This window comes from Podarcis muralis, chromosome 6 (assembly GCF_964188315.1).
Source record: "Podarcis muralis chromosome 6, rPodMur119.hap1.1, whole genome shotgun sequence".
Lineage (NCBI taxonomy): Eukaryota > Metazoa > Chordata > Lepidosauria > Squamata > Lacertidae > Podarcis > Podarcis muralis.
In genome coordinates, this window is record NC_135660.1 from 65,828,472 (window position 1) to 65,854,223 (window position 25,752).

The following is a 25,752-nucleotide window of genomic DNA, read 5'->3' on the forward strand; positions in this document are numbered from 1 at the left end:
AAAGTGGTATGGTCCATTCTCCAACTCATTCCCAATTAGTTCAGTTGCATGTGCAAACAAAGCCTCAAGAGTCTGGACCTTTAAGAAATTACAAGAGCACAGAAGTGGTAGAGTTAGGAGTAGTCTGTAAATAATCAACTGATGGTGCAAAAGTTTCCTTTGCCCGCTAGTTACAAACCCTCCAACATTTTTCCAGTGTAAATAGGGACATTGTATTTAACAACAACACTCTGAGCAGTGTCCAACATATGTAAAAACATAACAAAACTTGGCCCTCCAGATGTTTTGGGACTACAATCCCCATCATCCCTGACCACTGGTTTTTGTTAGCTAGGGATGATGGGAGTTGTAGTCCCAAAACATCTGGAGAGCCTAGTCTGGTCATGTCTGTTGTATAGTTAGTTACTTATCTCCTTGGCTCAGGAACCAGATAACTGCCACACCCACCAACATTTCTCCAATGAAAATAGGGACATCCTAAGGAAAAGCGGCATATTCCAGAATCAAATCAGAAACCGGGACGGCTTCTGTAAATCTGGGACTGTTTCTGGAAAATAGGGACACTTGGAGGGTCTGTAGTTATCAGTTCTTGCTTTTGTTGCTGAATTAACCTATTTCCGCCTATGCTTAGTTCTAATGTCAGCTAAAGTTTTTTGTGAGTCTGAATGAGACAAATACTATTCTAATTTGGAACCAGATTTGGCTATATGAAAGTATCTAAAGCTGATTTTATTTATTTTATTTTTTATAGAATAACCTAATAAAAACATTTCAAAACATGCCATGCTTGCCTCATGCAAGGTTTCTGACTGAATAAACAGCATTGTTTGGCTTAATTATCTCCTGCACGAAACTGATTACCTGTCTCTGAGACTTGTTTCATCTCAGCTAAAGAAACCCTGCATGAAGCTTTCAGTTATGCTCATGGCTCATTGCTGTATATTAACTTTTATCTATTTACAATCTTTTAGAAAATAGCACTGCAAATTGGGCCCTCTGGATTTGTCTTTTGGAGACTGATTTGAACATGTATGTATGTACATAATTCGAATGCTCAATCATGGAATGATTTGCACACACATGTGATGTTTCAGTCCTTGTGTGTGGATCAGTGTGTTGTTGCAAATATGTGTGTGTGTTTTTAAAAGGAGGGCAATTAGATATAAACTACAGTAGTACCTCGGGTTAAGAACTTAATTCATTCTGGAGGTCCGTTCTTAACCTGAAACTGTTCTTAACCTGAGGTACCACTTTAGCTAATGGGGCCTCTCGCTGCTACCGCGCCACTGCCGCACGATTTCTGTTCTTATCCTGAAGCAAAGTTCTTAACCCGAGGTACTATTTCTGGGTTAGTGGAGTCTGTAACCTGAAGTGTCTGTAACCTGAGGTACCACTGTATATAGAATAGCTTTGCAGCATGAAAATGTACACAGGACAGAAATAATATTTAATATGCAGGACTGGTAACTGCTCGGATTTGGCTGGATCTTGATTCATGTTCTTACTGTTTTCCCACTAAAAGTGTTATTTTTGCCCTGCAGCATGTCTCTCTGCTACATTCCCTGTACCTCCCTTTCCTGTGTGCGTCCTTTTCTTGGTGCCCAGGGTGCGCATGCCAGGCGGGGGTAGGGCATGGAGGGTCAACAGAACCCACTGCGCCAGCCCAGGCCTCACCGTCAACACTACCGGGCGTGCACACACGGGGTGTGGAGGATTAACAGAGCCCATGTGCCAGTTCAGCCCTGGCCACTGGAGCCAAGCAGGGCTGCATTGTGCCCCAGCCCACCCATGCAGGAAGGAGGCAGGCCCTTGGTGGGCAAATCCCCCTGACACTGGCCAGGCGGCCATTCAGCAAGGCACCCGGGGATGCGGTGGCGAGGCCATGCTCCAGGGTCCAGACCCTCAATGGCAGGCAGGGCAGGATGGGGATCCTTGCATGGGGGCATCTGGCTCATGCCTCCTAAAAATTGTGTGCCCGGGGCTATGACCCCCCGGGTCCCCCCGCACACTGTGTCCCTGGTGCACACCCATCTGCGCATACATTTGCATTACAGAACTGCTTAAGGATGGGTATAGCAAGCTATCCGGAAGGACATTTTACTGAACCAGTTTAACTACTCTGCCCTTCTTCTTCTACCCCACAAATTCATCAAGGATGAAGGGATCTACCATATTCAACAACAATAATAAACAGGGAGAAGTTGGTCTTTGTGAACATATTTTCCCTTTTATGTTATTTATTATTTTGGGAGGTGCAAGGAAATACAAAAATAACATTATCTGTTTATTTTACAGAGCATGGGATGATAGAACAGAGGAAGAACCGACTAATTTTATTTGCAAGTGCAGTAATGCTTCAGTTTTAAATTGCGTGACTGCCATTCATTTTTGCTGTTCTTATATTATGGCTCTAATGAGATATAAAAAGCTAAAGTATATTACCAGTTATAGCTCAGTGCATCATTTATTTTTAGTCACTGCAGCAGGTGTCTTTTTTTCTTTCTATTGTAGCATAGATTTGGTCTCTCTCTAACCCCCTCCTCTTTGTGAGCCATCTGCTTTTAGTTATCTAAACTCTTCCTTGGTTTCAGAATACCATTCTTAGCCAGGTAGCCTTGAACAGACATTTGTTCAAACAAATGCTATCTCTAAACATTCTTTCTGGTTTTTTTTAAAAGCAAGAATCTACATTTTGACGTGATTTCAGTTATTTCACAAAGTCATATAGGTCATAAGATGAGTCATATATGTAACGTTATATGCCTTGTGTTACCTGTGACCTGCAACCAACCCTTCAGATTCTGTCAGTTATTACTCTCTCACACTCTTATAACCTTCCGTAGTAGAGGTAGGAACAAGTAGATTTCCCCCCCATATTATTACATTGGATGTTAATTTATAGCAGGTGAACAGGTAAAAGGTAAAAATGCAACAGTATCAATATATGGAACATTTCTTTCAGAGATACCGGAAAGGCAAAATTCATTCCATGCATTTGCAAATGCAGCAGTAATCTTGATAATTGAATTATCTTGAATAGAAAAATCTCCATGGTGCAACGGTCATAGAAGACCTGTTGTTGACTCCTTGCATTGAGCTCCTTGCATTCCAGTGCTGCAGGAAGATGGTGGCAAACATTTTGCCTGCTTTGCAGTTGGTTCCGGCTACTAGGGCTGGGTGATACCTGATTTTCAACACCACAATATATCACCAGCTAAACATCATGATACACCCTTATATCATGATGTCTGAAATAAGGATGAAGCTATGTAGAGGCATTGGATGGCTTCATGGTTCTGCCCACATAGTGATCTTTGCAAAGTGCATCCAGAAACACGCACAGACATCATGATTCATATTACATTGCCAGGTCAAAAATTATGAAACCCATATCATATCAGACTTCAGACTGGTTTTCGATGATATATCTACCAGTCCTACCGGCTACTGCTTTTCTCCCAAGTATGCAACATAGTAAGATAGGTCAGTGGGAGACTGAGAAATGGTGGCTTGCTGAAAGCTGAAAGAGAAATGGTGGCTTGGTAAATTCATGGTTGAGACAAGACTTGAATCAGGCTCAAATTCTGATTAGCCCTTCTCGAACATCAACTCAAGTGCCAGCCCAAAACATTTCGCTGCATAAAGCAGAGCCTAAATGGCATCCCCCTCCCCACTATAATATACTTTTAAACTGCCTTGCTGCACAGTTTACATGCCAATTCCTGCCTTTATCCAATCCCTCGTTTTAATGCTATCTGAAGCAAGTTGTTCCAGGCAGCTACATGGCAAGGATAGCCCTGTAGCAGTTCTAGGGCCACTGAATCCTAGGAAGGCCTATATCATTTGCAGTTTGTGACTTGCTTTCTAAGACAAAATAATGTGTGTGTGACTGGAAGGGGGTGGGGTTTGCTTGGAAAGGGGGGAGTTGCACAAAATTATTCAATCTACACAGTTTTCCTTTTCTGTCTCCTAGCTCCCGTGACCCATCCTGCATTGTTTAGGAGGGGCCCCTGATTTTCTGGGGAGACTTTTCAGGGTACTGTAAATGGAGAGGGGGGGACAGTAAGCGTTATTTCAAATGAACTTGTTGAGTTGACTTATCTTAAAATCCAGGCCAATGTACTTCATTATATTTTTGTTTTCATAATCTTTCAAAACCAAAGAACCAGCATCCTTATGGATCATTATCTGTGTGAGAATTATAGATTGGGTGAGCTGCATGTGCACAGGTTTCTATGCCCAGAGCTGTCAATTAGTTGTTACAGAACACCATTGGGTATGTGCTGCTTCATAAATCATATCATTCCTGACCTTCTATGCTTGTTATGGGATTATTGATTGTCTATAATGGTTTGGGCTCCCCCCCCCCTTGATTAATATTCAAGAAGCCCACTCTATAAAATGCTTTTTCTATGACGTTTGAATAAATCAATATACGATTGTTCTTAAAAAGTTATGGTATCGGGATGTATGTGCTTTGCAGCAATAGTCTTAGTTTTGCTGGTTCTGCCTGATAAATATTATGACAGTAATCACTTTTCATTGTGGGAGAGAGAAAGAGAAGGATGATGTGTTCTGAGATGAGCTGAAAGAAGGAATGGCTACTTTCATAATATCTAGCTATTTAACTTCTTTTCTTCTTGCATGTAGCTGACTGTACACACACCACAGTTATCTAGTTCAGTAATGTTGTGTTGCGCTGCACAGACCTTTGTGTAGGATTCCAGCCCCACAAGTATTTTGTGTCTTGTACTTTGGCAGACTGAGCTGGTTTTATTTCATGGTGGTTAGGTTTTTTCCTTTCATACAGAAAGAAATCTCTCTGATGTTAAGCATTTCTTTATAGCATTAATTGCAAACCCTTTGATCTTAGCAAGGCATTAAAGAATGTGGCTGTGTGGATTGTCTTTAGAAGGACATCCAGAAACCACTAAGATTCAAATGTACAGACCTTTAGTAACCTAAATTTTTGGAAATTCCAGTTTTATCAAGGCTGTAGCACATACTACTGTGAAACTTGCAATGGGGCTGGAAGGGGCTGGGAGGAACTAAAATATGTCTCTTGAGAAATGTATGTCAGAAAATGAAACCTGCCTTGTAAACTATAAAAACAGAATGACTATCTGTCCTTCTGCAGTTTCATTAATCAAATCATCTTGAAATATTTTGAATGAAGTGCTTGACCTGCTTTTGGTGTCTCTACCACACTTATTCTGCTTTAAAGGCGATAAATTCAATGGAGACTAGTCAGTTAGGGCAAGAGGAGCACTGCTCCACCAACCGCAGGCTGCCCTCGGCCAGACCCCATCTGCCTGCCTTCTTACTTACAGCCAGGCTAGTGGGTGGCACTTGCTGGCTGGCAGTCTCTTCTGCCATAGTCTCTGTGTTGCCTTTGTAGAACTCAACAGAGGGGAGGATGGAGATAAAAGCAGAATTAGGTGGAGCTCTAGCGCTGACCGTGATTTGCTTTGGCTCCTTATTCTGTGATTGCAAAGTTTTCTCAGGACTGTTCAGTGAAGAACTTGGTCAAAGGCTTTGTGCAAATCTGAACATACAATGTTTACCAGATTACCCCCCACCCATCTACATGCTCATTGATACTATTAAAAGAATCCTGAGAGATGTGACTCAAGATTGTTACAAGTTGTTTCAAACACTTACAGCTGATTTTGATAAAATGTTTTTCTCACATGAATACTCATGAAATTATGCATTTGCTTGTGAAACCGTACAAGATGAGCACTTGGAGTACTTCCAGAGGTTGAAAGCAAGTTATTCATCTGTAATATGAAGATTGAAACAAACATCACATTACAGATGTTTACACAAAATAGTCTTGCCCTTCTATGGACCCCAGCACAACGCACAAATACTCCCCCAAGCCTGCATTTGATAGCATTAAGACCATTAACTACTAGGAAGCTGTACTGTGATTTCAAACATGACTTCATAATATACCCGTCATTCCACACACCATTCAACCATAGTTCAGTCCACAAACTTTCCTGCCAAGAGACTCATGGGAACTGATTGCTTGATTTAAAACATTTGTGCCCTTTCTTTCTGCTATAGTATTCAAGGCAGCTAAGAATGATCAAAACAAACAGTATTCTATAAATAATTATAAAGATTTTTAAAATAATCCAAAACAAATATTTAAGAAGGGGAAATGCAATTCCCATTGCATCACTTGGATTCAAAGCAAAGATGAACTATAGCTGAGTAGAATCAGTATACTAATTAATGTCCCAGCGCTACTTGGCACTTTCTGTCAGGCAGGAACAAAGCCACCACAAAACAGAGCTACTAGGGGAGTGGCTGCTTTAACTTTTGTACTTTCAGTCATTTTTCTGCTCAAAACCTCAATCTCACTGTTCTCTCTCACTAACACATACACATAGGGATGTTCCCAGGGGTTGTCCCAGGGAGGCGCAAAAATCTTGCCTCTCTACTCTGGCTCATAGTGGCTATGAGCCCATCCACCTGCTTCTTGGGCCACTCCTCCGTTCCTCTGGATGCCTCGGTGGAGGAAGTCCCCAGTTGGCTGGTGGCACTATTATAAGTAGGAGTGGAGGGCCCAGCAGGGCTCTGAGTGAAGGCAGACAGAGAGAGTTTCAGGAAAAGGGAAGGAAGGAAGGAGGCAGAAGGGAAAGCAGCAAGCAGAGGGAAGGAGGAAGCAAGGGAAACAGACAGACGGACTGATGGAGGAGGAGGGGAGACAGAGCAGAGCAGGCCTAATCCTAATAGATGCAGAGAAAATCACTGGTGGGGCATGAAAGGTGATGAAAAGCTAACTTGTTGAATTTCTGGTACATGATCTCTCCCAGCTTTGGATATGCTTATACAGCTCTTTGCCAAGGGCACAAGGAATGGGGGATGCCAGTATGGCTCCTTGCCAAGGGTGCAAGGGAGGCTAGATACAATTCTACAAACACAAATGGTGCCTATACTTTCCTGCGGGGAAGGGAGTGGGGGAGTAGAAGCCACTGAGGTATTATTCTGAGCAGAAGAACATAGCTGGTGGGAGCGGAGGACAGCTTCTCGCTAGTCCTCCATCCAAGGATGCTCTTTGTTTAAAAATGAACTGTATGTGTTGTTTGTAGTCTCTTCCATCAGAGTCGAAGCATTTCTAAGAATCCAGCCCAGAATTCAAAGTCTTCACAGATCTTTCTTCTTGTACAAGAAAGTTCTATAAGAAGGGATTATAGTGTTATCTGCTCATGTTCATAGATCTTTCTTGCACAATCCATGCCAATTTTCTGTTGCAATGTAACATTTTTCATGAGCGTTCCTCCATGGAGGAAAAATGTCAAACCTCATTGTACGCCTGTTCTTCATCAAGCTATGAGCAAACCTGCCAGCTCAACTACTTTGAAGTGTACATTTCTTCACTAGGGGCATATTACATTCATGCCGGTACCCTCCCTCCAAATTTGTCACAAACAGAAACATCACATCTGTCTTTACTGACACAGCTGCCCTCATTATGGTGTTTGGGAGACAAATGTAATCATCATTCCAGTGTATCAAGCCATTCTAAAAATGCAAACAATAAATAACTTTAAGAGAGTTAGGCGAGGAAAGTACTCATATCTAAGAACAGAAAAAAATGCCTTGCTGTATCTCACTGAAGACCTACATTGTTGGCCTCTGCTTTCCATTAGCTCCAGCCAGAATGGCCAAGGGTCTGAGATGGTGGGAGCTGTACTCCAGCAACACCTGGAGGGCCACAGATGTCCATTCCACACCCCTGGCATGTCTAAACCAGCACTGTGCCCAGGAACAGCCAGCCAATTGCCACTGGGAGCCAACAACCAGAGAATGATGAATACTGACACCCTCATTGTTAACAGTTTATAATCTGGCTCTGCTGCCTCAGTACATGGAAGTTCAAAGTTTAGCTGTGATGGCGGGTGGTGCTGTGGGTAAAACCTCAGCGCCTAGGACTTGCCGATCGCATGGTCAGCGGTTCGAATCCCCGCGGCGGGGTGAGCTCCCGTCTTTCGGTCCCAGCTCCTGCCCACCTAGCAGTTCGAAAACACCCCTAAGCGCAAGTAGATAAATAGGTACCGCTTTATAGCGGGAAGGTAAACGGCGTTTCCGTGTGCTGCGCTGGTGCTGGCTCGCCAGAGCAGCTTCGTCACGCTGGCCACATGACCCGGAAGTGTCTCCGGACGGCGCTGGCCCCCGGCCTCTTAAGTGAGATGGGCACACAACCCTAGAGTCGGACACGACTGGCCCGTACGGGCAGGGGTACCTTTACCTTTATGGGAGTAGGCCATTTCAAACTCTTGATATTTGCACCACAGTGGTAACTCGGGTTAAGTACTTAATTCGTTCCGGAGGTCCGTTCTTAACCTGAAACTGTTCTTAACCTGAAGCACCACTTTAGCTAATGGGGCCTCCTTCTGCCACCGCTCCGCCAGAGCACAGTTTCTGTTTTCATCCTGAAGCAAAGTTCTTAACCTGAAGCACTATTTCTGGGTTAGCAGAGTCTGTAACCTGAAGCGTATGTAACCTGACGCGTATGTAACCTTAGCTACCACTGTATGCTCATCCCTTGGTTTATTAAAACCTTAGTACTGAACACTTGGTTGGCAGTAGCTAAATGTGTGAACTGACTCTACTGAAAAAGCATATCACTTGAGACAGTGTGAGGAGATACTAAAATTCTGTGATGGTAACTAATAATGATAATGATAATGATAATAAATAATTTTGTGACGTGAAGTTAATGCTATTGCACGACAAACATATATGTTTGCATCAGTCCTATGAACCATGTTTGTAGAAGGATCAGTGTAAACTTTTGCTGCTGAGGTTGACCTGGAAGCTGCAGCAACTATGACATGCATCAGCTTAAGTACTCACTGCAGCAGAATATCTCTCATCATTTTATGCTGCTGTTGAAGGACTTGCACTGTTGAAAGACTTGCCACTTAGGTAGTGGGCAAAGTTCAAGATGCTAGTTCTGGTGTATAAAACTTTGTATAGCTTCCAACCAAGATATCTAAAATATAATCTCACCCCTCATTTACCGTGCTCTGCAGGAAAGGACCTCCTGCAGATACCATCTCATCAGGAAGTCCATTCCATATGATGTATGAATCAAACTTTCCGAGTGGCAGCACCTGCCCTTTGGAACTCTCTCCCATTATATATCAGACTTTTACTGTATTTTCAGCACCTCCCAAAGACCTTCCTCTTCCACAAACCTTTTAAGTAGACATTATTTTACAATGTTCACCTGCATTGGCCAATAAATTGGTTTTTTTAATGTAGATTTTGTTGTTGATGTTTTTATTGTAAAACCACTTAAGGATGTTTATGGGTGAGCATTTCATTCTATAACATAGAAGTGAGCTGAAGAGCAGCTCCACCTTTGAGTTTTGTGGATGAACTTAACTTTTATGCAGATTTAAGAAGCCAGAATTGTAGTTCTGAGTTTGCACATAAATACATAAGGCAGAAATAGCCTGCAGAAAGAAGCATGAATAATCTGTTTTTGCCATGATATGTCATATCTCAAAGCATTTGTAGTAAGACGCATTGTGCACACTACCTCCTTTCTTCTTCTGCAGCAAGGGGGTTTCATGGCAGTGTTTTGTTTCCTGGTATGAGATTTGGAATTGCAGGTGGGAAAGAATATTGGCTAGAGTGTGCAGGATCCAGGTGCTTTATCTGAAGTCATGCATCAGTTGCTAAGTAGGGACAGCCTGGGCCTAAATTAGTTTGGATTTTGGTGCAGAATGAAGGCTGCACCTGTTTCTCTCCTCTGATTACACAGTTTGAGGGTGTGAGGCCAAAACCCAGCAAGATCCCAGGTTGATGAAGTTGTTACCTTTCAACCCATTCATGCCTGAAGCAAGAATGAGTATGATTTTTTAAAAAAACTTTATAGTCAGCAGCCTTTTCCAGTGAGCTGTTCCAAAGGTTTTCTTTCAAAACCCATTTAAAATGTTACTTTTCCCAGCCTCTGGTCAATTAGTTGTTTTTCTTTTCAGATAATTGCCTTCTTTTTGCGTGTGGCTGTAATGGCACAGTAGGTGAGTGAGTTTACTACCCAACTGCAATACAGTAGGACAAGCGACATAACTGTCCTGAGAAAAAGTGGATACTCTGGAAAAACTAATTATGCCCTGCTTCCTTAAGCTCTCAAAAATGGAAATTCAGGTATCAGGAAGCAGAAAGATAGAAAACCCCTGGAGGTTGCTATAGGGCTGTTTGAAATGGCCTGGTAATGGCTTCACAATGAATATTTTAGATGTGTGTGTCTCTAAGTGTTTATATATTTGCCGGTGCTACAGATAAATCTTTCCCTAAACCTGGAGATTGCTTTGGGCAGGCTAGGTTGCCTTGGGCAGGCTATGAAGATCTGTCTTTTACTAGGAGTGCTTAAGGAGAATGTGGAGGAGCAGTCACTGTGTTCTCTGCAACATGTGGAGCCTTGGCATATACAGAGTGACTTGCTTTCCAACTGAGTGACCATAAACAGTCCAAAATACATATTGGGGGTTAGTTAAAGCACTTCCTCCTATTAAGTAGAGTGCTTCTGGGTGTTATAAATGGGCAGCGAACTCTTAGTAATTTAATTGTTGTTGGGTGTGTTGTTTTTTTAAAAAAACCAAACCAACCAACCAAACAAACAAATAAACAAAACCCTGGGAAATAAATGCTTGTGCTATTTTCTGCCTTGGGTTCCAAAGCAACCTGTCCAGCGCTGAGCACTATGCACTTTAACTGGGGCTGAAGGGGGCATTCGCCAACCCCAGACAGCAACGTGCCTCCGGGCTGGCTCTGCAGTCCCTGTTGCTTCTAATTTATTTGTGCGTTTTTAAACCGCAAGGCACTGCTTGGTGCGCGTGTGAGATCTTGCGTGTGCCCATCGTCCAAACGGAACTTCTTCTACCACAGCTGGAGGTTGCTGGGGGTGGGGGGTGGGGACGGCTGGAGAAGGTCTGGCCAAGCCCTTACTCCTGTGGATGTTTATAGCCGAAGTGCCTGTCTGCGTGCGTAACTAAGGCTGTCTGCCCGCCCGCCCTCCCGATGAAAAGTGTCCAGAGAGGCTGCACATTCCTTTGCAAACGTGGCGTGCCCATTTCAGCGTGAAGTGCCTGGCATGCCACACCGCCCACCCCCTCACCTACCTCGAGCAGGCGGGGCGGCAAGGGGGGTGGGAGTGGGGAGAAGCGAGCCGCTGGCTGTCTAGTTGAGCCGAGTCCTAGTAGCCCTCCGAAGAGCGACGGAGGGAAAGTGCCTGGACTACGGCATGCTGCAGACGCCCCTCGCGCGCTCTGTTCCTTCCTTCCCTCCCTCCGTTTCCTTCTCTCTCTCCCCCTCTCTCTCCCTCTCGCTGCCTTTCTCTCCAGTCTAGCTTGACGCAGGCAAGATAGAAATCACAGTTAACCACCCAGCCGTCGCTGAACTGGTGCCGATGGGGCACCATTTAAGACGATGATGTTTCTTCGAAGCCTCCTCGCGTAGCCTGAATCGCCGCGCCGAGCCAAAAACAGCGCCGACTCCAAGCCAGCCAGGCTGGAGGAGGCGCGCGTTAAAAGGCTAACAGGAGCTGCGGGCGGAGGTTGCGGCGGCGGCGGCAACAGCAGCAGCAGCAGCAGCAGGTCGATCGGAGGAACGATTGGCAAAGTTGGCTTGAAGTGGGACAAGCGGCAGGAGGAGGAGGAGGCGGCGGCTACTACTACTTCTTTGTGGGGCGGGGGGGAAAGTTGCCACGCGCGGAGAGGGGGGCGCAGGCAGGAGCCCCACGGAGGTGGAGGAGGAGGTGGTGGCGGAGGAGGAGGAGGAGGTTGAAGGATGGGGACGCTGCGGGATTTACAATATGCCTTGCAAGAGAAGATCGAGGAGCTGAGGCAACGGGATGCGCTCATCGACGAGCTGGAGCTGGAGCTGGACCAGAAGGACGAGCTGATCCAGAAGCTGCAGAACGAACTGGACAAGTACCGCTCGGTTATCCGGCCCGCCACCCAACAGGCGCACCAGCAAAGCTCCACCACCTTGCATGGCGAGCAGAGGACCAAGAGGCAGGCCATTTCAGCCGAGCCCACCGCTTTTGACATCCAGGACCTCAGCCATGTCACCCTGCCTTTCTACCCCAAGAGCCCACAGTAAGCCAGGGGTTAAGCGTTGTGTCCGTGTGGCGTCCCTGTGATGTGGTCTCGGTCTCTCTCTTTCTCTCTCTCCCCCCGTGTATCTGTCTCTGTCGCCCGCACTGCCCATTCACTCGCCTTGTGGATCCCTGTGCGCCGCCTTCTGCTTCCCATCGCTTTCCTCCTCAGCTTCAGAAATTGCTTCCACCCAATCTGCCTTCCCTCCCTCCTAGCGCTAAAAACTCTTTTATCTCCCTGAGCTGCCCACATTTCCAACGCCACATTCTTCTGTGTCCTTTTCAGATATCAAGGTATCCAAATCCCCCTGCAGAAAAATGAGAGTTCCTAGAGTGTGGAAATGTGAAGGGCGGGGGAGCACAGTTTCTCTCATTTTATCCCCTTCTCCCTTTCTCAAAATTATCACAGCAGTAACCGCATCATCAGACTGTCTCTTCCAGTGTGGTATGTCGTTTCTGTCTGGGATTTTGATATTGTTGTGGCTTTCTGCCCTGAATTTAACAGGGGACTGCCTGCCATTTGAACTATGTGAACCAAATTCACGGACCTTTTTGTTTTTTTTAATTGCACCCGTTTCCTATTTACAATGTATTTATTAAAGAGAGAGGGGTGTTTTTGCTAACATCTTCTCCTATGAACCTAAGTTTTCTTTGGAACCTACTCAGGCAAAAATATTTGGGGTAGTTTCTTTAACCGTTCTGTGTGACATAAAAAGGTGACCTGGATGCTCTTTATCTGTGACATATATCTATGACTTAGTAGCTCTCTGCAAAGCTGCTTTTCACTTCTTTGCCTGCAAGGCCATCTATCTGCAAGCTGAGCATTGGTAGAGGTAAGAATGTGAGCGACAACCTTCCCCACTCAGTCACTTTCCTCTTTCTGTTCCCAGTGAGAATACAAAGACTATAAGGGTTTAGACAGCCCCTTCACAGTACAGTCCTATATGTCTACTCGGAAGTAAACCGCTTTGAGTCAAATGGGGCTTACTTCCAGGTCAGTGGACACTGAATTGCCTTCTTTAGTGTTCTCTCAGAATCTGAAGAGGCAGCCTTATCTTTCTACACCTCAGAACAAGTTTCCTTTTCTACTGTGGAGAATTCTTTGTTCCTCTGACCCTCAGGTGGTTGTTGTTCTCTCCTCCTGGGTAGTGGAAGGCTTTGGGTCTATTTACTCTTTCATTTCAAACTTTGTCTGCAGTTCCTTGCTGGTGTATTGAGGTGGGGGCTGTGAGGCTGCAAAGAAAGAGAGGAAACACAGAAGACCAGAGCTTAATTTCTCAAAAGAAAAGTGCCCAAGGGTCAAGCCTGCCTCTGGCCCTGACACCCTGACCCTTTAATTCAAGCTATATGGTGCCTTGTTGCAATTATTTGGTGATGAAGTAAAGGCAGGGACGCTGTGCACACTTTGCATTTATTGGTTACTGCATCCCATCTACGGGGGCAGGGGAGACTCAGTCCTTGCACTCAAAATATGTACTCTGATAGCCCCATTCTCTGCATTCTTCCAAGTGACCCTGAGAAGAGTGTGGCTTACTCTTAGACCTTCATCTCTTCTGTCTTTCTTCTTGGCTGTGCTGCTGTCTGAAACAGAGAGGTGCCTTAGATTTATACTGCCAGTGCTGGTCCGCATGAGTTTGCAGCCTGGGCTTTCTCTAGTACATAATTTAGTGTGTCTCTGGGGCACAGCGACACCACTGCAGGACTTCCTTCTGATTCCTCGCCATTCGCCAGCATTACTTCTTCCTCTCATCTCTCTTGAGTCTCTTTGGAGAAGTCTGGTCCGCTTCACCGTTCACAGCTCATCAAGTCCACCAAGGCAGTCAAAACTGACAAGGCTTTTTAGAAAGGAGAGCAAGGGGGAAAGGTGTCTGCTTTGCTCTTTCTGAAAACCTAAGTTAGAATTTAAGAGGTGTCAAAAACTAATGCAATGTTTTTGCTTCGAAAGCAGGAAGCTATGGGTTGCAATAGTCAACAGATGTTGTGAGTTCAGTTGTTCCTTTGGACAGTATGATCCTATACACATTTAGTAAGCATTATACTCCCAAAGGGAGTAAATACAAGGGCTTTATTCTTGAGTGAAGAACACCCATCCCATATCATTCCCTTTTCCTCAGGATAAATAAATCCAGGACTACATAATGACAAGTCTGTGGAGTAAATCCCATTGAATTGAGCCGTATAGTTGAAAAATGAGTGTTGGAAACTTACTCACATCCATAAAATATACATTGCTTTTCAGTTTCCTCATGTGGTTTCAAATTCTTGTTGGACTTTGGGGTTCTCTGAGTTACATAGTTTTTCTTTTCTCAGCTTAAGGAAAACTTTTGATCAACATAAGCTGTAGTTCTCAAGGCACATATATTTGTGTAAATCCCTTAACACCAGGTTTTTATTACTAGTGAAAACATTTTAAGAATACTCTCCCATATCATACCTTTTTCATCAGGATAAATAAATTCAGGATTACATAACAACAACTCTGTATATTCCTATACTCATAATCATCAACACAAGTTAGAATTGCTACTCAGGATGAAGGCATGAATTGAAAGACTCACAGGAACTTACCGTGTGTAACACAATGTGTTAGAACACAGAAAATGTGTTTGATTATCTTGGGATTTCACCTCTGGGTTATCGTTACCGTCAATCCATATTTGTACATTTTTAGAACTCCCTGGTTGGCCACAGCATATGGAGGACATTATGCCGGTTATCCCTGTTGTACTAGAATGAAACTCTAGCAAATTCACTTGTGTGCTTATGTGACACACACAAACACTTTTTCTGGCTCACACTCTGGAAGCTAAAGATGCCTCCACACAAGCTTATGATTGAGTCGCATATTCAAGAGTTGGCTCTCAGTTTGTGGCAACATTAAGGGAATCCATTGCATGTTGGAGCCGGCCATTTGGATAGGCAGTTGTCAAATTGCTCCATCATTGCCACATTTCTGTTCAACCAATGATGTGAGTAATTCCTTTCATCAGCTTTCAAGGCCAGTTTAAGCCTATCTGGGTGGACAAACAATTGGTCAGCTGGAAAGTACACTGAGGTGGCTTACAGTTTGTTTGTTTTTTTTGTCAGATGAATAGCCAGCCCCATGTTAGAAGGCTCAAAGAGGCTGAAAGAAACATTGGATTTAATTTTCCAACATGCAAATTAAATCACTGAATTGTAAAGGTTCACACAGTTAGCAAAAACAAAGAGTTTTCTCACTTCAGCGTTATGTTCCACTGAGAATACAGAATAAGTAAAATTCTGTTAAAACAAATGCCCCAGTTTACATTCAGCTCTGTGGAGACATGAAGTACTTTGTGATTCGAACACCAGGGCATACATGTTTCTACATCACCATCAACAATATATATGCAAAAACGCTCAAAGGGTAGGAGTATAAATGGTTTTCTTTGTTTCCCAGCTCCATAATGTTCTGATACATATTTTTCTATATGACTTCTGTGAAAACATTCCCTTTGTTCAAATGCCTGAGAATATGTTCCTCTTGGGATTTCCTTGTATCACTGATGCCTGCTGTCCTTCTGTATGTGATAGAAGAAAGTGATAACAGAGGATGTAAGAGGTGATTTAGCTTGTCACTTGTCAATTACCATATTTTTCGCTCTATAAGGCGCACAAGACCACACAAGACGCACCTAGTTTTTGGAGGAGGAAAACAAGAAAAAAAATATTCTGAATCTCAGAAGCCAGAACAGCAAGAGAATCACTGCGCAGTGAAAGCAGCAATCCCTCTTGCTGTTCTGGCTTCTGGGATAGCTGCGCAGCCTGCATTCGCTCCATAAGACGCACACACATTTCCCCTTACTTTTTAGGAGGGGAAAAAGTGAGTCTTATAGAGCAAAAAATACAGTAATTGAATTCACTGGCTGTCATATCCAGTGCCACAGATAAAGGGGGCACAGTAGGCATATCTTGTATGGGGGAGTATAACTTGTGGAGGGGATAATTATTCAGTTAGAGATTCTCCCTTCCAGTGGGAGTCAAAATGCAAATTGTGGGCCAGCCCATAACACAGGAACATGAGAAGCTGCTTTATACCACTGTCTGTCCATTTGGCCTGGTATTACCCTCTCTGACTGGCAGTGACTCTGGAGACTCAAGCAGAGGTATTTCTCACTTGCTACCTGATTATTTTAACTGGATATTGAACTAAGAACCACCTTCGTGCAAAGCAGGTGAGCCATCATTCCTCCAGAATATACTATCAGGGGTCCTAGTCATGCTATTTATCTAATGATGTTTCTGGCCCTTTTAAAAATAACAATACATGTTCAGGTAAGGAAGAATTTGCAAAGTGCATTTACTTTACGGAGGACAGATTTGTGGCATCCCATTGGATTTATGCATGGCTTCAGAATAAAACAATGACCAAGCAATAAAATTATAAGAAATGACAAAATGGGAGAGAGGTTGTGACAGTGTGTTCTGAAAAAAGGGGGAGGGAAGGTACAATACTCTCATAAAACAAAATCCTATTGGAAACCTTGTGGGCAGCAAACTGTGGAGCGACAGTCAATAAGATGCTGCTGAGTGAATGGGCATTCAGTGTAGGGAGCTCCTTATTGTCTGACATTCTTTGCAACTAGCAGAAAAATCAGGGAAGATCCATTGTGACAAAGATAAGATACGGAGCCTGAACATAGCACACAAGTCCCATTTGGCACTTACTCAGAGGATTGCCCTAGCATTCCTGATCTTGCTTCTCTCTGTGGTTTTGAAATGTCTTCAAAGGAGAGGAAGAAGAAAAAAGAATCCTTTCAGAATATTTTTCCTGTGCTTGGCTTACCTGCTCAGAAAGGAGATGGTGAAAGGACAGTTGTAATAAATCTGACTTTGAATCTTTTAAAATAAATTTGAGGGAAATAATCTGTTCTTGATTCTCACTTGCTGCCACAAGTTTTTAATTGAGAAATTGAAACCTCTGAAGAAGAAATACAGCATCCTTCACATGATTCTTAATTTCCTTTCATGACTGTCCAATCAATCTTCATGTATACGGTTTGGTAATCATGAAAAAGCATGCATACTTCTTTTTTAAAAAAGAAGAAATTCATGGCTTATGTCAAAACACACTGTATGATTTCATTTATTAGTAGCATCCCAGTTGCCTACATTGGTATTTTGCAAATATTTGACAAATTTAGATGCTATATTAAAAATTCCTGTGAGGTATATAAAATACCTGCAGATGTGAGAAATCTTCTCAAAGATAGACTATACAGCTTAAATGTTGATTTCTGTAAACACAATGTTGCTGTCTATGTTTCCCTATTTGATACAGCTCACTGATGAACTAATGTTCTGTTTAGCCATTTGACATGATCAAATGCATGATCTGCTTGGGGGTTATGCATAACCATCAAGCTTTTCTTTCTGAGAGTTAACATTCAGAACTGTTGCTTCTGTGGAGAGTTTCTCCCTTACATATGGTCACTTATAAGTAATCATAGACCAGAAGGAGAGAGAAACCTCATCACTTCAATGTCTAATGTTTATGAATAACATTTCCCTCTTATAATATGATCAATTAACTTGTGAATGAAGGCAGGTTTGCTGCTCACTGCTCTGAGTAGCAAGGAATTATGTTACACATTAGCTCTCTCATTCATATAAATACTATAAATGAGGGCATTCTTTGCTGTTTGCTGGGATCTGTGATTATTGTTTTCTTGTTAGTTTGCATTCTCTTTTCCTATAGAAAGGTGACTCCTATGCAAAATAACCTGGGCGTAAGTAAATCCCAAGATAAGCAGTAAAAATTGCACCTTAAAGGCTACAGTATTTTTTAAAAAAATTTTTTTTGCCCCATTGCTGCCTTAGGTCCTGCACTTGGAGTAATATGGGGTATAAATAAAACAAACAAACAAACAAACAAACAAACAAATAGCAGTATTGATCAAAATAAAATACAGGTTTATTTTGCACTTTAAACATTCAGTAAGTTTCAAGTGTTGCAACTAAGTTGGATTTTTCGAAATGAGGCCTCTCTTTACTCATCTGTTTCTCTTAAGTGATAAAACAGGAAAACTTTTTTTTTAAAAAAAAATCTGCTTTAACAAGTTTTTGGATTATAGGCTATCCTCCCTCTCCCCGTCTCATAAAACAATAAAGTATGTAGTTGTACTGTTTATTCAGAAGTAAATTCCACTTATTCCAGTGGGGATCTATTTCCAAGTAAATATATAGGCTACATTACAACACTAGGCATGGGCAGGTCAGTCCTTGCCCGTTTTGCGTATGTTCATTCCATCCCATTTCCACATTAACCTGCAATTAAAAAAAATATCTATGGAGTGTTTTATCCTAAAGTACACATCTTTATATACATTTTTGGACCTTCTTTTTTGAACCACTAAGCACATGGTAAAATTTGGAGATGTGAAATCTGCGAAGTAACTACATTCCAATCATTGCAGTAGCCTGGGAATTGTAGAATCAGGTTAGTTAATGTATAGCAAAGAACAAATTTTTAAAGCATCTCTGCACAGCACACAAAGTGCTATCAAGGTCTATTGCACAATGATCCTAGTCCTTTACAACTTTATGTTTGCAGAGTTACCATTGTTTCTCATTGTGGGCGTTTTGCTGAGATTTTTATTGTGAGGCTGGGTTTCACCCTTTGACTAAGCCTGAGCTGCCAAACAGATATGAGGCAAAATGCTTTTGAAAGTATTCATTATGTACCTGCAGACTTCATGAGAAATTTTGGCACAGACTGTGGACTGATTTGTATAAATGGGAGGTGAGGGAGAGGACTCAAAAGGATTTGCGTAAATTGTATTTGCATTTACTCAAGGGGAATGTAATTCTCTGACAGGGTGGTGAATATAGGCCAGATGCCTATGATCAGGGCTAGCTCAAGAGCTTTTGATATTATGTGTGGGGAAGGGGTAGGAGCAGCGCAAGAGGATCCATACACAAAATAAAGTGCGTCCCAAAATCCATTTCAGTATCATTGAGGAGGCTTCTGAGATCTTGCTGATGGGGCATGATCGAGAAGATGTGAGGGGGAAATAGGAAGTGCAAGTGCCATTTCCTGCTTGTGTGCTGGTGTTTCTCTACAATGTCCCCATGGGGAGATGTTCACATGGCCCAAGTTGTTGAAATTAAAAGTGGGGACAGGGCTTTTGCATTCAGGTCCTACAAGCAGGATTCCCATAGGCATATGGTGGGCTACTGTGAGAACAGGATTCTGGAGTAGATGGACATTTGACCTGATACAGCAGGGCTCTTCTTATGAGCTTATCCCTTCTCAGAGATGTGTGTGAAAATTCTATTTGGAATGTTGTAGAGATGCTTTCATGGGGAACCAGCTCAGGCAGATGTAGTGCGTAAACCTGAGCTATTACCCTATTTCCAGAAGTGGTGTTTTTTTTTATATGTGCCACTTCAAACAGCTGCCTGAATGGTTGTGCCAACCCAGTCCTAGCTAAGCTATCTGGATAACTAATGGTTTTAAAATAAAATAAAATAAAATAAAAATGGGAAATGTATACTATAAATGGCAGCTTCCTTTTGAAAAGCGGGCTAACATCAAAACAAAGAACTATATGTATATATATTGTTCAATATATTCACTTCTGTTGTTCAGACTTCCATTCTGTCTGATAGTACACTGACCAGCTATAAGATATATAGTGGGAGGCTTAATTCACTGTGTTGTGTCAGTATTTGCTTCAGCCATTTCAAAATAAGTTACCGTATTTTTCGCTCTATAAGACGCACCAGACCACAAGATGCACCTAGTTTTTGGAGGAGGAAAACAAGAAAAAAAATATTCTGAATCTCATAAGCCAGAATAGCAAGAGGGATCGCTGTGCAGTGAAAGCAGCAATCCCTCTTGCTGTTCTGGCTTCTGGGATAGCTGTGCAGCCTGCATTCGCTCCATAAGATGCACACACATTTCCCCTTACTTTTTAGGAGGAAAAAAGTGAGTCTTATAGAGCAAAAAATACGGTACTTTGCCAGTGTCATTCCGTTTAAGGAATTTAGTTACAAGTGATGCATTTTATAAAATTGTTTCAGCCACCTTTAGAGCAATGTAGGAGAAAGTTGTGGGTTGTTCTATAACACGGAAGAAACTTTTATTTGGAATAGTTCACTATATGTCTTAGCAAAGTTTTAGAATACAGTTACTTTTACAACATAAATTTAGGATTTGTAGGACTGTAATCTTCATTCTCTCTGAAACTGTGGAGTCTATTAGAAAGATTGTGTTATGATCATCATTAAGCAATACCCATAATATATTTTGTTGCTAGAACCATGCTGTTGAAAAGAAAATGCAAACATTGAGATGATGTGAATAATCTAGCCCTGTTCAGATGCTCATATGTTACCAGACATCCCCATTTCCTGGGGACAGTCCCCGGATTTACAAATCAGCCCCCATACAAAATCCATCTATTTAGTAGGAAGTTGAAAAGTGTCCCTGGATTCTTTGAAAAAAAATCTGGTAACCTTATGACATTCAAGGGATTAAAGTGGGGAGGGGTAGCATGCATGCAAGGCCTGCCCACAGTGCCCTCACACAGGCAGGGTCCTCTTCAGACCTTTGCATATTTAGCACAAAGGTCTGAAGGCGAGTTCTACGTTCGCTTGGCTGAACACACGCAGAAGCCTTCTCAGGACTGGAAACCCTGATAAGGCAGGGGACATGTGTAGTAGATGTGTTCTTCATACCTTCATGTAAAACACACATAAAGGTCTGAAGAGATATCTGGGCACACGGGGGCACTGGGGACAAAGCTGATGCAGTGTCCTCTTCCCATTTTATGTCCTCATGTGTTCGGACAAACAGCCAAATAAGACTCCTGCTTACGCTCGTTAACCCTTCAGCAAAAATTCCCTGGCAGTTTTATATAGAATGACACGGTAATCTTTCAGATAACCTCTCTTGCATTAATAACTACTTATTAAAGAAGAAAATAATCAGAATTGATCTCTCTCTTTCTCTTTCTCTCTAAATAAAAAAGAGCCCTGCTCATTGCCATGGAAACCTTTAGGACATTGATAAGATAACCTCTAAATGCTCTAGGGGGTAGGGGAGATTTGTGTCCTAGAAAACTGGCTTTCAAATTGCAGACTGAATGGCCATTAACCAGAGGCCCAGTGTCTGCTGCTCTAGAATATGAATTGTCTTTCTTCTCCTTAGCCTACTGAGTAACAGTTTCCAGGTTTGTAAAGCATATCACCGGAAACTCATTCACTAGTGGAGATGGACAAGAGGAAGCGGCATCTTTCTATTGTTACTGCTGTTTGTCGATAGGGCCTAGCCACTTATTATTATTATTATTATTATTATTATTATTATTATTATTATTATTATTTTCTCTCTTGTCTGCTTAGCAGTGGAGGGTCTCCACAGTATCCTAGCAACCACAGGCTAAAATGCTTGGCTGCTGGTCTTTTTGCCATCTCTGTCTCTCTCTCTCCCCCACCCACTTAGTTGCCTTGACTGTGTCAATGAGGTGGCAGGACTGATGCCTTGGGGAACTCTCCTCAATCTGAAGGGAGATCTCTAGTTCACAGAGGCAGGTTCTTCAGGTTAAGTAGCGTCAGAGCCTGCTACAAAACCTGAACGGTGCTGTCGCTTCTCTGTTTGTTCTTCCTGCTCCTTGTTTTAGAATCCACTGTGATGAAGCCTCAGCTGTATGCTGGAAAACTATTCAGTGTTTGATGGGCAGCACAGGCAGAGGACAGTCTCTTTAGATCTGTCTTGTTTCACTCACTTACTTCAGGTTTTTCTCTCTCTCGGACCCAGATAGCACATGAAGGCTGATGCAGACCCGAATGTTTAATGCCGATTTGCTCCACTGATATGTAAGGAGTAAGGTGAGATTTCAAGGGCTAGAGTAGTATGAGAGTGAGAAAGCATTCAGAGCCTTTTCCCTGCTTGCTGTTCATAACCCCCAGTCCATCCTTCCAGGGATACTTTTCTTCCAGTCCAGTTTAATTTATAGTATCAGAGAAGGAAGTACTACATGGGAAAGCATGGAGTATGGAGTTTTTGTGATTTGTGATAGTTCACCCAGATGTGAGCTGTTCAGTTCATGTTGCAGTGATCAGGTTGTGAAAATGTGTGTGAGAGAACCATTAGGAATTTGGGACAGAAATCCAGGGGGGCTTCCAAAGGCAGCAAGACTGACTTCCTAATTTTTGAAATAAATGAAGTAATACATGTTACTAAAGCTGGTGGATGTAAGACCAATGGGTTATATTCAGCACTGTGTGAGAATTCCATTTGCACAATGGGACTTCCCCTTCCTCTTCTCTCTCCACATGCTCCTCCCATCCCCATCTGTTCTTCCAGTCCTCTGGAGCAGATGCTGAGGTTGTGAGAGGGAGGGGAGAGGGAAGATTCCATGGCACAAGCAGAAGACTGTGGCACAAGTGGAATGGTGGTGATGGATGCAACCTTTAAGTCCAAAACTACGTAACTGCATCAAGCAGGCCCAAGTTCATACACTTCAGACTGCAAACAGGAACACCACCAGCACATTTATAACAACAATGCTCTTCCCAATAATAATACCATCCCTTGTGCCATTCTGTAACCAATAACTTTCCCTTTGTCCTTACTGGTTTGTTCTCAGTTTCTAGGAAGCTAGTTTTTTCTTTGTGAAGGAGTAGGGCATTCACAATAGTGACTAAGTTGCTGTAGACCTCAGCATCCCCTTCTTTCCTGTCTTTCCAGCTGAAGTTTATTTTCACAGATATTTTGCCCTTTTAAGGCAAATAGCTTGATCAGTGCTGAGTCTCGATTTTAAACAGACTACACTAGCAGTGACAGAGTATCAGGACATTTTTTAAAAAGCTCTCTCTTTATTTCCTCTGTCCATCCCCTGCAAACATCTGGCTTTCTGCGAAAAGTCACTGAGCTACGTGCTGCTGCTGAAAGTACTAATCGAGAGGAAAAGCCAGGAGAAGGGGAAGGATGCTAAAATAAGATTGGAGTGGACAGTGAAATGGGATTTAGCATTCAGTTTCTATCCCCCTTTTGGGTCTTTCATTACCTCCCAATTCCTCAATCTCCCAATAGCACTATTCTTCTGCAACAGAATCCCCCCCCCAAAAGAGAGAGAGAGCCCAAACCCTACCATAGGGGTTGCCAATGTTGCACCCTCTAATCTAGATGTTTTGAATTACAATTCCTGTCATAGGAACCTAGGAAGCTGCCATATACAGAGTCAGGCCCATTGGTATTCTGGCTCAGTATTGTTTACACTGATGGGCAGCAGCTCCCCAGAGTTACAGACAGGACATCTTTCCCAAACTGAACCGAAGATGCCAGGAATTGAACCTGGAATCTTTTGGATGCAAAGCAGGTGATCTACCACTATCTACAGCCCTCCCCCTGGTTGGGCACCATGTTAGCAACCCCTGACATACCATGAGACTAGTATTTGGAAAGATGTATATGAACATTTTATTTCAGACTTGGTTATACTTCTGGCCAGCATCAAATCCCAAGACGTAAAACCTGGATCCTGACATCTTCTAGCAGTCAAAATAGATCAGCATAAATTGATCCATGTGCAAACATTGCAGCTGATACCTGTCTCCTGTCAAAGGTTGTGCTTTAATTCTCTAGTCTGAATTCAATGTGGAGACTACCTTTGTTATTTTTATTAGTACATTTGCATGATATTGATTGGTGACTGATAGGTTTGAATGCAAACTGTATCCACCCGTCTATGGTAGATTTTTTTCTAGCTTTGGGAGTCTTATGTGCAAAGGTGAAAAGTGGTCCCTTCAGTATATGAAAGACAATGCTCATATTTTCTGTATGTTTTAACAAAAGCATTTTACTAGCAACTGTATTTCATTTTACCTGTTTGTCTAAGGAATTGAAATACTTCACCTAAATCCATTCTCTAATAATATGCCAGTTCATAGTGCTTGTATTTTCTCTTCCCCAAACACCAATGGAACTCTCTGCCTGCCTCTGCTGCTATAAAAAACGTGTGTGTGTGTGTGTGTGTTAAATGATGACTAATTGTCTTTCTGCATAATGAGAAATGGATATTTTGGGAACTTGGATGCAACACACCAACAATAGCTCCTCATCCACCTCCACCCCATCACCACTGTCTATCATGCTCTCCATTATATACAAACAGGATTGTACAATTCGTGACCCACCAAGCTGAACCAGCCCACCAGCAGGTTGGCCAAATGTGTGTGTGTGTGTGTGTGTGTGTGTGTGTGTGTGTGGAGACATGACATAACTCCTGCACCTTTCATAGTTAAGCAGAGTTGAGAATTTCAGCAGATGTCACTTTCATTCTACCTACTCCCCAGTCATGATTATAACTTGACAGCTTCCCCTGTATTTGCAGTTCCAGTAGGCCAGCTACACAGGGCAATCATACATATGGGCTGCATTTGTTTAATAGGGCATATGTCCCTCAAGCATGCACACACTTTTTTTTAAACAACTTTGCTGGTGTTCTGAATGTTTGTGAGCTAAATTTGTCAGGTTTGGGGGCCATTTGCTAAAGATAAATGGTCACACACAATTCTCCAAATAATCTGGAGAAAAAAGAAGTTGCTGAGGACTCACAGGCTCACTCCTCCCCATGCTATCTCAGAATTAATTGGTTATTCAATCTTATGCATGCTTATTCAGGAGTAAGTCTCTCTGAGATCAGTGGTTCTTATCCCAACCTAACTGGATTGTGTTGTTACTGTTAACACAGACCATAGTTTCTCATATAATATCAACTGGAAAATTACAGTCTGTGCTTGCCCTCCAAAGAAGATATTGACCATGTATTTTAATTATGGGATTTTGACAAGGTAGATTATTACATTTTAACGCAGCTGTTCCCTAACCTGCTATCTCAGGACAGGAACACCTTCTAGACTACCAAAGCATCTGTCTAGGAGGTGGTACTTTTTCTCTGCCTTTCTGTACCAATAAACTCTCTGGTAAGTTGCTACATGTTACTAATTGTTCCTGATAAGGCCCATTTCAGTATGTAATTTAATCATTATACCTTGGGCTAAGATTGTCAATATGGAATGCTTTATATGCAGGGTGAATGTTTAATAGAATTGCAAATAACTTTTAATGATAATAAGCTTCATCTAATCAGTGTCAATGACTAGGTATTATTTTCATTCCTGGTTTTAAAATATGAAAATGCATTCAGGAGATATAGAGCATACAAAACACATTAAATGTAATAAGAATTACTAGAGATACTGGAGCATTCATTACAGAGAGAAAATAATAAAAAATAAATACTTCCATTATGAATACATTATTATATCATAAATCTGCCTATTACACTTAAATGCTGTGAATAACACTCCAACAGACACTGCTGTTGAACAGTCATTATTCACTTCATTGCAATTTCTCTAGGGAATTATAACCCCTGGGCAATGAATGTTGTTTGCAGAATAGTACCTGTGCCAGTGGGCTGCATTTTATAAATGCAGTTGTATATTGAGAGAAAGAAAAATAGTACATTAATAATTATTCTTTATGTGCATATCTAGGTGAATTTCAAGTGTGTGGAATTCACACTTGAAACAGAATGTTGAGGACCGTCTATAGTTCATGAACTAGGACAGGAGTTTCTACAACTTTTAATGTT

General features: G+C 42.4%; 1 protein-coding gene across 5 annotated transcripts in view; it reads left to right on the forward strand.

The window, feature by feature from the left end:
- Positions 1–25,752, forward strand: part of PRKG1 (protein kinase cGMP-dependent 1) — a 599,721-nt gene that overhangs the window by 61,199 nt on the left and 512,770 nt on the right. For 3 of the 5 annotated variants that reach the window (XM_028729655.2, XM_028729657.2, XM_028729652.2), the window contains exon 1: positions 11,796–12,125. The exons of the other annotated variants lie outside the window; for them this stretch is intronic. In XM_028729655.2, the coding sequence (XP_028585488.1) occupies positions 11,815–12,125 (311 nt within the window). In that variant the 5' untranslated portion in view covers positions 11,796–11,814. Of the gene's footprint in view, positions 1–11,795; positions 12,126–25,752 lie in introns of those variants that run through there. 5 annotated transcript variants of the gene reach the window in all.